Genomic DNA, 13,203 nt, shown 5'->3' on the forward strand with positions numbered 1-13,203 from the left:
ACACTGACCTAGGCTTTATTTTTTTCTGCAATACACAGACCAAAGATTTATTTTTTTCTCTAATAACATGGACCAAGAATTTATTGAGAGCTTTATTGCTTAATTTTGCAAGTTTTAAAAATTCAGCAATCAAAATTCGAACTTAAAAAATTAGAAATAAAAGTTAAGTGTTTTTTGCAATAGTTTAATGGCACCAAATGGAAACTATTGTTGTTATAAATCATTTTTTTAAATATGGAAATAAAAGGATCTGATGTCCAGTTATGGCCAAAAGGATTTGACCACTCATAAAAGCTATACTCTGCCCGTATATTTCACATCCTGTTGCAGCAAAGGAGTGTTGCTACATCAACTGAGGTTTTGGGATGGGGCAGCAATCTTTTTTTTATTATTCTTTCTTTTTTTCATCTTTTTCTGAAAAAGCTACATGCTATAAAGATATAGCAATACTAGTAAGCAATTTCTGCTCTACATATGCTATAGTAGATAATATATATATATATATATATATATATATATATATATATATATATATATATATATATATATATATATATATATATATATATATATATTGCATTTAAAAGCAATTATGATAGTAATTATTACTTATGTATGCAATATATATATATGCAAAGTATGCTTGTCGGCAATTTACACCAAATTACACTTTTGGGTGATGTGTGTTTATATCAAACAATAGGAAATTATCATGTATGCTCAATATACAATAAAACGTGTAATTCAATATTATTATCTTAAACAGCTGAACATGAACAACTAGAACTGGAAGACAGTCTGTACGAATCCTACACATTTGAAGATACCTAAGAGAACTGTTCATGATATCATTCATTGCATCAAGTCAACAAATAGCATTTATCAAGAAAAATCCTGTGAAGAGCCAAGAATTAGCATTACAAAAACCGTAAATATGATAAGTGGCTTTAAAGGACAAAAGATTTCAAGCTCACATATTCTTACTCAATTGCCTCCTATTGTGAATGTTAGTGCCCAGTTCAAAGATACCTTACTAAGGACTTTATTCTTTAATTGTATGGTGCTGCATTATTGCCTCTTTCTCAAATATATGTTGTGATTCCCTCAAATTTGGCAAAGAACACAAGGTATGGACTGTTAAAATGTGGTTAAAATGTCATGTTATGAGATTTATAGACAGAGAATGAAATTCAGAGTAAGAAAGTTGTGACCACAATAAAGAGATACTAACTTTACAGTGAGTTGTATTTATGGCTTCCATGAGAGTTCAGTAGTGAATGATAATCTAAGAAGAGATAAGGTGGTGGACTTAATAAAAGTGTTGACATTTATCAATATACCAACAAAATTGCAATAGTTATAAACAGTAAACAACTTGTCTTTGTTTGAGTTAAAGTTCACCAGTTACTACAAGCTGTAAAGAGTGTTCAGGTTCAAGACTAGGTGTTTATATCAATCAAAAAGTAATTTTTAAGATATGTATAACCTTTGATCATTACATTGTGCATCAAGTATTTAACAGCATAATATTAATATAAGTATATAATATAAAGCAATATATGTGATACTTTAAGAATGTTTCCATATATAATTTACTTTTTTTTTCTTTTTTTAATAAAGCATATTAAGAAATGCTATCAAAGGATAGTATTTTGTTGAGTACAAAATCGTTAAAATATTCATTTTTATTACGTTTTGGTAAGACTGTAATAGTTAGAAATAAAAGGTTTTAAAAAAATAGAAATTCGATCAATAATTCATTCAACAAATTAGTTAAACAGTGAATGAATAAAATTTGTCTGCAGTAAAAAAAAACATAGATTCTATTTATTTAAAAAAACACAAGAGCCAAGAGCCGCTCAATTTTTGTGGCTCCGGCTTCACCACAAAGTATTGGAAATAAAGGAGAGTGGTGTCTGTTAAGAACCAATTTCAACCAGTTAATTGTGCCTAAAAAACAATGATTCATCCTTAAATTTTTACAGATACATACCACATGAAGCAAGCTTATAGAGAAGACAAGCAGCAGTTTACTTAACAGTTTACTCTGACAGTCAAAATGGATCTTTATCCTTTCGAGAAGTAATAAGATCAGATCCATGTATGACTGGAATTTTAGACTTGGTTTTATTAATGACATTGTTAAAGTTTTTCCAAAAGTCTCCAAAACCTAATTTGTGAAATAAAATGCAAAATTTAGTAATCTAAGAATAATGATCTTAGCGTCACATGATAACTTTTAACACCAATTTTTTCAATTATGAATTTTTAGTTATTTCTGCTTTTATATTTTAAATATCTTTTGATCTAATATTTGAAATAGTTTGAATATTTCAGGATGCTATAGAGGTGTATTGTTATTGAAGTGTATTGGTATTGGAGTGTATTGTTATTGAAGTGTATTGTTATTGAAGTGTATTGTTATCGAGTTAGAGCAACTTCAAAACAAGTTTTTTCAAAAATGTGGATTTTATTGGTCTATTTTAACAAGCCCCAAGTGAACTTTTACCCCTTTTTAAGAACTGTTGTAATATTTATTGTAAAACAAGTTTAACATTTATTCTCCAAAAGTTGTTTTTGTGAAAAAGATTTTAAAAAAATGACTGCACAAGAAGCAGAAAAGCATGGAAGTGAGGTCTGGCTTAAAACATAGGGTGAGGCAAATATATGGTCAAATCTACTGGTAAATACTACTATATATTACGAGGCAAAGGAAAGTATGCTAAAGTTGTTTACAATAAACTAATCACACGTGATTTTTAAGCATATTTTATTTTTATTATTTTCATTTTCTTTTAACTTTATTAAAATCTGAAAATGGATTCAAACCAAATAATTAATTTTGAACCAAGTTCATTTAACTTTTTTCAAACTAATGATTTTATACTTGATTAGATGATTTTTATCATTATTAGAATGGACTTTATTGCTACTAAATACTACTAGTAAAAAAAATTTTGATACTTTTAAGATGAAAAACTTCATATTAAAACAAACATTGATTTCAATTGTAGAATTGTATAACAAAGTGGTATTTATAAAAGTTATAGATAACTTTGTTATAAAATAATAATTATTTATGAAATTGGTATTAAAATAGTCAAGCATTTTGATCTTTATATTCGTCTCTTAATTTTATAACTCTGAAATACAAATCACTAAAAAACTTCAAATGCAAACAAATTAAAATTACGATGAATTCAATGCGATTTGGTCTTGAGACCCAAAGACAACTGCATCACTACTGCTTCTTGTATATTTAACCTATGAAAGAAAAATTGTAAAAAAAGTTTCTTTACTTCCTTGAATAGCACACTTTTTTCATTCTAGTCTTTTTAAAAAATCTTTTTGAAAATTTAAAAGAAGCATAATTTTCAGGAATGATATAAAAGACATCAGCTTAAAGACAATCATGAAAAAAATTACAAAAAGAATGGCTGTCTAAAATCTAAAAATTTTAATCCTAAGTCTAAATCTGATACAGAAAGGTAATTGATAAATTTGCATTGGCAGATTTTTTTATTTTTTCGGATAGCGATGTGGTGCAGCAGAAAGCCTTCTTTTTTTTTGTTTTAACTTCTTACATTGTCTTTCTTAATTGATGGAGTTCCAAGGCAAATCCATGAAATAAAAAATTTTTCAATACAAGATTCATATTGCTTACAAAACAAGCAGCGTAATCTTACAACATCATTTCCCTTGACATTATACTCAAACTTTGGGATCTATTAGGGAGGGGGGGGGGTACTAATGTCTCAAATTTTGATTCGAGAGAATGTGAATTTTGATATTGACTAACATTGACTGTGTGTCAGGTTTTCCAGCAAATATACAATGTTATGGTGCTAAAGGGGCATTAACATAAGTTAATTAAATTACTAAAAGTTGGTTGCTCTCCTCCCCTTTCCTTTGGGGAAGGGGGGAGTGTCACCAATATCTGGGACCTATTACGACCACTGATCACCTATAATAAAATAGAATTTAAAGAAATAACACTTTTAATTTAAAACTAGCTTAGATATTAAGTATCTAAATATCTAAATTAATTTAGAGACCTTCATTTAAACGATAATGAAGATCTCCAAAAAGTTACTGCCCTTTTATTACAACCATATCTTTCTTTTTTTAAAAGATGACTTTTAACTAGTTGCACCCCTCACATAGGCCAGTAGGCAGATTAGAGGGGCACTGGTTTCCAATAACACATTCAACTGTTGATAATTAAAAAGTTATTTAAAAATGCTGGTATTTTTGGTGTGAATTTGACAAGTTTATAATGTTTGCATTTTCAGATAGTTAAGTCTAATGGTCTTATATGCTGTTAATATTAGACCAAGTGTTAGAAAAACTCACAAGCATCTCAAAATGGCTGAAAATTGGAGTTTTTAGACAAATGGACATTTTGCTTTTAGATATATTTGAGTTCTAAACTGCAACAAGCTGCCTATATTTTGCCCATTTATTGCAGACAGTAGTAGCTAATCAAAAATCTTATCTGTAAAGACTTGTGGGGTGAATAGAAAAATGCTGCAGTTAATTTCATTTTGGCATATTTTTGGATTTTTTCAAAAGTTGAGGAAGTCATAGTTTTTCTCCAAATATAATACAAGTTAATAAAAACCATTTTTTTAAAGAGAGAACTATCCTGAAAATAGTTCTAGAAAAATAAAGACACTTTTAAGTTTTTTTTTTTTTTTTTTTCTTCTCAATATTAGCATTTAAGTATGTAAGTTATTTGATAATTAACAATAAATATATAATAATAATAGATGTAATAATAAATAGACTGTTTTAAAAGTTTGTTTTACTCAGAATTATGTTAAAATATTTTTATGTTTTTTTGTTTGTTTTAGATCGTACAGTTTCACCAGTTTTAGATTTGTCAAATCTTGACCTGTCGGATAAAATGAAAATAATTGATTTTAATTCAGAAAAAGCAGATAAGGAATATTCTAGAGAAATATCAAAAATAAATTTTGATGATGATAAAAACATTTTCTCCTTTAAAAGTTTTAAAGAACCAGGTGACAAAACTACTGTGGGTTCCAATTTTTCAAGTCCATTCAATAGTTTTTCAAGTCCATTCAATAGGAAAAATGTAACTAATGAAGATTTTTCACAACAAATTGGTTTTGAAGAAAAGAAAGATTCTTTATCAGCAAACTTTGATATAGAAAATGATTCTAAAAAAATTTTTTTGATTGAGCAATTTGTTCCTAGCAAGGAAATGGAAAATGATTTTAAGTCACCTGACTTCTGTTATGAAAATCAAAAAAATTTTGACACTGAGTGTTTTGCAAAAAACACAGTAAAGCTGAGTAGTAATGGTGGTGCGTTTGAGAACAATAAGCTTTCTGATGAAATTAGAAACGATCCTGGTACTGAGTCACAGTTCAGTGGTTTTGAGTCATCGCAACCTAGTTCTAAAGACTTTAGTGATTCTACTGAAGTTGAAAAAAGTTGCTTAAATAGTAAAAAGATAGAATTAAATAATTATAAAACATTTAATGAAACCAAGGACATTGACTCTAAGGCTTGCAATGACACTGGGAACAATATTTTTCAAACGTTTAGTGAAGCTAAAAGTATTGGTAATCAATCTTTTACAGATGAAATTGATTTTAAAGCAATTAATGATGCAATTAACATTGGCCATGATGCATACCAGGAAAATAAAAATGTTGATTTTCAAACATTTACAGGAACAACAAAAATTGATTTACATGCATTTAATGACGCAAATAACTTAGATTTTAAGGCATTTTATGATACAGAGAAGATTGATTTTAAAGCATTCAGTGAGACCAGTGACATTGATTTCCAAACTTTTAACAACACTAAAAGCATTGGTTTTCAAACATTTGCTGACACCAAGAAAATCAATTTTCAAGAATTTAATGAAGCAAACAACTTAGAATTCAAAGCATTTAATTACACAGAAAATGTTGACTCTAAGGCATGTAATGAGACCAGTGACATTCATTTCCAAACTTTTAATAACACTAAGAGCATTGATTTTCAAACATTTGCTGACACCAAGAAAATCAATTTTCAAGAATTTAATGAAGCAAACAACTTAGAATTCAAAGCATTTAATTACACAGAAAATGTTGACTCTAAGGCATGTAATGAGACCAGTGACATTCATTTCCAAATTTTTAATAACACTAAGAGCATTGATTTTCAAACATTTGCTGACACCAAGAAAATCAATTTTCAAGCATTTAATGATATAAACAACTTAGAATTTAAGGCCTTTAATAACACAGAAAATATTGACTTTAAGGCATTCAATGATCCCAAAGACACTGATTTCCAAACTTGGAACAACTTCAAAAGTATTGGTTCTCAATCATTTGATGACAATAAGAAAATCAATTTTCAAACATTTAATGATGCAAACTACTTAGAATTCAAGGCATTTAATAACACAGAAAATATTGACTCTATGGCATTCAATGAGACCAATGACTTTGATTTCCAAAATATTAACAACGCTAAAAGTATTGATTTTCAAACATTTGCTGACACCAAGAAAATCAATTTTCAAGCATTTAATGACACAAACAACTTAGAATTCAAGGCTTTTAATAACACAAAAAATATTGACTTTAAGGCATTCAATGACGCTAATGACATTGGTTCTCAATCATTTGATGACAATAAGAAAATTAATTTTCAAACATTTAATGACACAAATAATTTGGATTTTAAGACATTCAATAGTGCATTCAATAATGCAGAGAATAAGGCTTTTAATGACACCAATGATTTCCAAACTTTAAATAACATCAAAAGCCTTCAAACATTCAATGATCAGAGTAGTAAATCAAAAAATATAACTAACACCGTGAATTTTAATGCATCAAGTGATGCCAGTAATATTGATTTTCTATCTTACTGTGATGATTCATGTAGCGAAAAATTAAACCATGTATTTCCAACTCAAAATATAAATCAAAACTTTTTATCTAGTGTTCAATCTTATAATACTATAAAAAAATTTGACACCAATATTGACACTGAGATGACACCTAAGGTGCTCCCTGTTTCTTTTACAGGGTTGAGCTTATGCCATTCAACTAAAATGGATGAAGAACACCTTAATAAGCCATTATTTTCAACTTTGGATTGGACTGACCATAGTAGCAAAAGTTCTGACTCACAAAATTTATTTTTTGACTTGTCTAAAAGTAAAATAAGTAATAATGCAGAAGATTTAAATAAAAGATTTATGTCAAAAGTGAATGTTTCAAAAGCTCCTTGCACTGTTGCTGTTTGTGAAACATTGTCAAATGCTTTTTATCCAAATAGTTCTTTCATGCATGAAAATAGTTCACAATATTTGCCAAACTTAACAGGTTGTAGTAACCCAATATTTAGTGTATCATCACAAGCCAATAGACTTTCTTCGGTCACGGTTTCTTCGACAGAAAATAATTTTGCAGACAAATATACTGTACTTAAAAGTCTAGATGAAAATAAAAGCTTTAGTGACTTTAGTTTCGAAAATATAAAAAAGGATGAAAACATAAAAGAACCCAATATAGTATTTTCAAAAGAATCAAACATGTTTTTTGAAGAACAAATGTGTCAGACTGTTGTGCAGCCTGGATTGTCTTTATCAACACAAAATACAAGTGCAGTTTTAAGCTCAGTAGATTTACAAGAAAATATAGAAGTAAAGAATGTAGAATTTGGAGATTTTGTCGAAAGTAAAATGATCGTTTCAACTTCTTCAAATGATACTTTTAATTATAACTATCTTCAAAGTATGCCTGATTATCAATTAAGCCAGAAACAGTTTCAGTCTATATCTCAAAAGCAGCCATATACCTTCAATACTCACCCTAATGATGCTCAATTTATACTTCCACAGGTGCATCAAAATCAATTGCATCAGAATCATCATATATTACCCAATAAAGATGATCAGTTTAAGTGTTTTATATCGAATAATCAAGAAAATCAGCTAAATCAATTATCTACTTTAAACATCCAGCAATCTGCATTCTTACAACATTCTGCCACACACAACGCACAACATCCTCCCGCGCCAAAGACTAACTATTTTGTTTCACAAAACACTCAACATTCTGCTCTTCAAAATACTCAACATTCTGTTCTGCAAAACACTCAACATTCTGCTCCACATAACACTCAACATTTTACTCCACAAAATACTCAACATTATGCTTCACAAAGAATTAATAATGGTCAATACATTCAAGACTTTTCGCAGTTTCGTTTGCAGCAAAATCAGTTTCAGCATTATGATAGATTACAAAATCAAAATTCTCTTGACGGGTTTCATTTTCAACAACAAATATCTACCTCGAATACTCAAACATTTACCTCGAATACTCAAACATTTGCTACTCAAATCAATAATCAGTACCCTCAGAGTTTTCCACAGTTTCAGTCAAATCAGATTCAATTTCAATATCTTGGCAGTTTAGCAAAACAGGATAACCAATATCAGCATCACGATAATTTCAATCAAAATTATTACTTTCAGAATTTTGATAAATCACATAATCAGAACAACCAATGTATTGAAAGATTACCTAATCAGAATCTATTTCAGAATACCGAAGGAATACAAAACCAATTTTTTCAAAATAGTGATGTATTACACAATCAGAAAAGTATGTATTCTGTTAACCAAAATATTCAGCAACCTCGTAAGTCGGCCAAAACGTTTCCTTCTTCTAATGATCCATTTTCAGCATTTTCAATGGAGAACAGCGCAAAACAGTTATCTCTACCAGCAGCTAATAAAATCACATTAAAAAATGAAAAGGTCAAGCTCAAAGATATGCCTTCTTTAAAAAAATAAATATGCTTTTAATATTTTTATCTATTTTTTTATCAACTATTTTTTCTCAAATAAATTTTTGTTTTGTATTTTTTTTAAAAATTCTATTGTATTTTTCTGCTTTTTTTTTTTTTTACAATCAAGTTTGATTTGAATTTTTATTTCTGTATTTAACAAGATGTTAATAAATTACTGTAAGTTTTTTTTTTGATTTTTTTTTTTTTTTTCATTCGTTAATTATTGTTATTATCATTAATATCGTTAATATCATGATTATTTTATAACAGTAAAGTAATATAATATGAATTTTTTGAGAAATTTTTAATGAGAATTCTTTATTGTCTTTATTGCTAAAACTGGTATCGAAAAAAAAAACAAGAATCGAAAAAAAAATTGGCATCTAATTTTTGTGAGATTTTTTTGAACTGTTGTATCAAAAGTAGGTATCAAAAAATAAAAGTTGGAAAATATTTGGAACAATCTCCCAAATCGAAATTAACTTCGTATGTGGGTGCAATATGACTTTAAGAAAGCTAAGCTTTATAAAAGTGTACACTGGCCTAAACGCCGTAATATCATAAATTTTAGTTTATAAACCAAGTTAGACAAATAGAAAATCAATTTAAAATATTTATTCATACATTAAAAAAAGGTTTATGATAAAAAACTATATCATAAACACTGATGTACATACATTTTATTGTCATTAAATATAAAACCTGCTTTTGAGTATTTCTGGGATGCGGAATTAAAAAATCATGTTTGTTTTCTCTGGTTGGCGCTGCACTCTTTCAAGATATTATTGAGAGCATGAAAGTTTAAGGGGCTGTGGCGCAATGGTTAGAGTTCTGACTCAGAACCAAGATAAGACCAGTCAAGTAATTATTTGCTTGGATAAAGGCGTAAATTTCGTTAAATGCTCTCCCTAGGTGCTATGTAATAAGACCGTAAGGCACGGTTAGCTTGGATCGTGATAATGCCAACCTAGCTGACCCAAGAACACCACTTATATAGGGTGATAGCGTACACATATAAGTACCTTCTGATGCAAACTTTGAAATCTTTTAATTTTGTCCGTGGAAAATAAATTAGTTAGAATGTTCAATTAAGTAACTTTATAGTGCGACGATAAAAACACCTCTAGAATAAGAACACTTCATATAATTTGATAAAAGTTGGTGCAAATGTAGCATATGGCCGCACCAAACTCAAAATAAAATTTTAGTCGGATTAGTTTACTGGTTATAGATTTATGGCAATTTTAATTTGTATTTTGTTAGTTTTTTGCTACTTATACTTCGTAACTTGATTACTGTGGTATTTGGTCACTTTTTTCAAAATAATAGTTACGTGACTGTTCTACAATATAATACCAATAAATTTTTTTACAATTGTTTTATTGCTACAACTACAATTTTTATTTTATAGATCAAAATATTGATTTGCTATTTAAAACGTAGTTTGAGTTGGCTTATTGTATTGCGTGAAAATATTAGCATTTTCTAAGGTATAAACTACTGTAAAAATGCATGAAAATGTTAGAAAAATTTTCAAAAGGTTTTACAAAGTTACTTACATACAAAAAATACAAAAATTTAGATAAAATAATTGACAAATAAAAAATTTGGAGTGTCAGTCAGTGGTTTGGAGGGGCGGTCAGCGGAAAATCGAAAGGGAAAGTAGTGCTTTGAAGAGTAAATAAAAATCTTTTGTAGGATTGCGTCATCAAATATAATCTCATCTAAATTGTCCATAAGTATGACAAGTCTCATTAATTTAAATAATTATTTTCTTTAAAGAAAAGAATAATTTAAGTAATTATTTTCTTGATTTTAAACGTTTGTAATTAATAATATTTGTTGGTATGAAATGGATTATTATCCAATATAAGTTCGGGTTAAATTTTGTAAAAGAGATAGTTTGATTTAGTAAAGTTAGATTTAGTGAATTACCTCAATGCCGAATCAAGCAAAGGTTCACAATGAAAATCTAAAATTTGTGTGGTTGCTTTGTCTGAAAAAATGTTTAAGACACCTTACTGCTTTCTTAGCAGATCGTATATGCAAACTGTACAAGGTAAAGATCAATATCAGTAATTCTCTGGTACCACAATGACTCTGCGAATCGTGTAGAGTAATGTTGCGCAGGAAACAAGAAGGGAAAAAAGCTATACTCCCTCATTTTTTTAATTTCAATTCAATAGAAGCGAGACCTAAAACAAGAAGCACAATGTGTTAATGCCTAATCTGCTAAATTGGTCGTTTAAAGCTGCAAGAAAAACATTATCTTAAAGAACAAACCACCATTGAGAAAGAACAAAATGTACATTACAACACACACCTTGCTCTTTAGGAAAAAATCTGCCCCACCAATGCTCTCAAATAAATTTCAGGGAAACCCTTCAATCTTAGGCAGCGGAAGATGCCAGAGTAGCCGAACAAATTGCGCTTTGACTTATTTTTAATAAAGAATTATCCCCTGAACAAACTATTTGACTTGCTAAAGCATCTAGTGGGTTTCCACTTACAATTACCCCACGTAAATATTTGTACTTAAATAATTTTTACATATATATTCAAAGAAAATTTTTTAAAAAAGAGACAACATAAATCTCGGGAAGTATAATTTAAAAAATTTTATAATCAATTTAAAAACCATTAATTTGAAAGTTTTAAACAAACTTTATAAAAAAAGTTTAATACAAAGATAAAATGTATGTTTTGGTTTAAGCGTAAACTAATTTTGGCTTGTGATAATAGTGTTGCAAATATAGTTTGCCGTCTTTAAACCCATTCAAGTATGCACCCTTGTACATTGTGTGACATCAAATCTAAGTGTCTTGCTAAATCTGGAAACTTGCGAACACTGGGCTAAATCAAATCTATCCTCAATCCTCCTCTAAATCTATCAAATCCTATCCTCTTCAATCGATTATTTTTACTTGCGCAAAGGTGTTTAGCAATGTCATTTGAAAGCCAATTATCAGGAGGCCTGTCAATGTTCTGATTTTGGAAATAATCCCACAAATGGAATTGCATCTCCTTATAGGAATTGTCAACCATCATGATACTTAAAACTCCTTGGATAGAAGCTGTCAAGTTGCCAGCTGCCCTTCATATTCAACAAACTGTGTGTGCTACACACAATTTGTTGTATAACTTGCTTATACAAAAATAATTCCCAACATTGTTCACATAATTGAAGCATTCAAAAGTTTAAAATATTTTTCTGTAATAATTGAAAACTTCAAAAGGTGTTTCTTAATGATAACTGGTACAAGTATAATATCCAAAATTCATATCGTCTTCTACTGGATCCCTCTTTTGATAGTTAGTTCACTATTGGATCCCTCTTGGGCCCAATAGTGAACTAACTATCAAAATTGCTCATCAAGGTTTTTATAAGCATTGGTTAAGGTATAAATGAAACAATAATCATCCAGAGTACAAAGAAAAGTTGTTATGCTGCTTAACTAATCGGAGCAGTAAGCATTTTTAATGAGCGGCTACCAGAGTTACTATAATTTGATTTATTAGATTAAACAGAAGAAAAACATAGCTTACGGTTTATAATGAACCATTTAACTTTAATCCTTAACTGCTGTTAGCAGTTATGAATTTTAACTTGCAGGTAAAAATATTGAAGAGTATTTGTCTAAAAGAATATATTAAGCTATTTTGAATAAATTTCTTGTGGAGAAAATCAAAGACCATTTTAAACAATTTAATCAGATGCAACTCAATGGTTATATAATATAAAAGAATAGGGTTTATATAGTTATTTTTCCACTTCATTTTGAAAGTATTTAAGAAGGCTTCAAGGGCCAATAAAGATTCTTTTAACAGAAACGTTTTTTTTTTTGTTTTATCAACTGATAGTCCTTTTGCCAGGTTTTGTACTTTTTTTATCACTTTTTTTTTGCGTTTTGGCAGCAGTTTATACTTTAGGAAATGTTTAGATATTTACGCTATGCATAAGCCAATTCACATCACACTTCAAATAGCAAATCAATATTTTTGTCTATAGAATAAAAATGGTACATGTAGCAATAAAACAATTATAATAAAAAAATGTTGATCTTACATGTTGAACATGATGTTAAATGTTGAACATTCATGTAAACTTTATTTTAAAAATAGTGATCGAATATCACAGTAATTGGTAACATTTTGAGGTATAAGTAGCAAAAAAGTAACAAAATATATACAAAAACTTAATATTCTATAACCATAAGTCTATAACCAGTAAACCTATCCGACTGAAATTTTATTCAGGGTTTAGTGTAGTCATATGATACATTTGCACCAACTTTTATCACTTTATATGTAGTGATTCTTATTCTAGAGGTGTTTTTATTGTCGCACTATAAAGTCAACATTATTGAA

The 13,203-nt window shown here is 28.7% G+C and overlaps 1 protein-coding gene across 2 annotated transcripts in view; it reads left to right on the plus strand.

The window, feature by feature from the left end:
• The window catches only part of LOC101237799 (putative uncharacterized protein DDB_G0282133), a 53,386-nt gene extending 44,237 nt beyond the window's left edge, over positions 1 to 9,149 (plus strand). For both annotated transcript variants that reach the window (XM_065806234.1, XM_065806235.1), the window contains one exon: positions 4,854 to 9,149. In XM_065806234.1, the coding sequence (XP_065662306.1) occupies positions 4,854 to 8,839 (3,986 nt within the window). In that variant the 3' untranslated portion in view covers positions 8,840 to 9,149. The remainder of the gene's footprint in view (positions 1 to 4,853) is intronic.
• The last annotated feature ends 4,054 nt before the right edge of the window (positions 9,150 to 13,203 follow it).

The sequence above is a fragment of the Hydra vulgaris genome, chromosome 09, assembly GCF_038396675.1.
Source record: "Hydra vulgaris chromosome 09, alternate assembly HydraT2T_AEP".
NCBI classification, from domain to species: Eukaryota; Metazoa; Cnidaria; class Hydrozoa; order Anthoathecata; family Hydridae; genus Hydra; species Hydra vulgaris.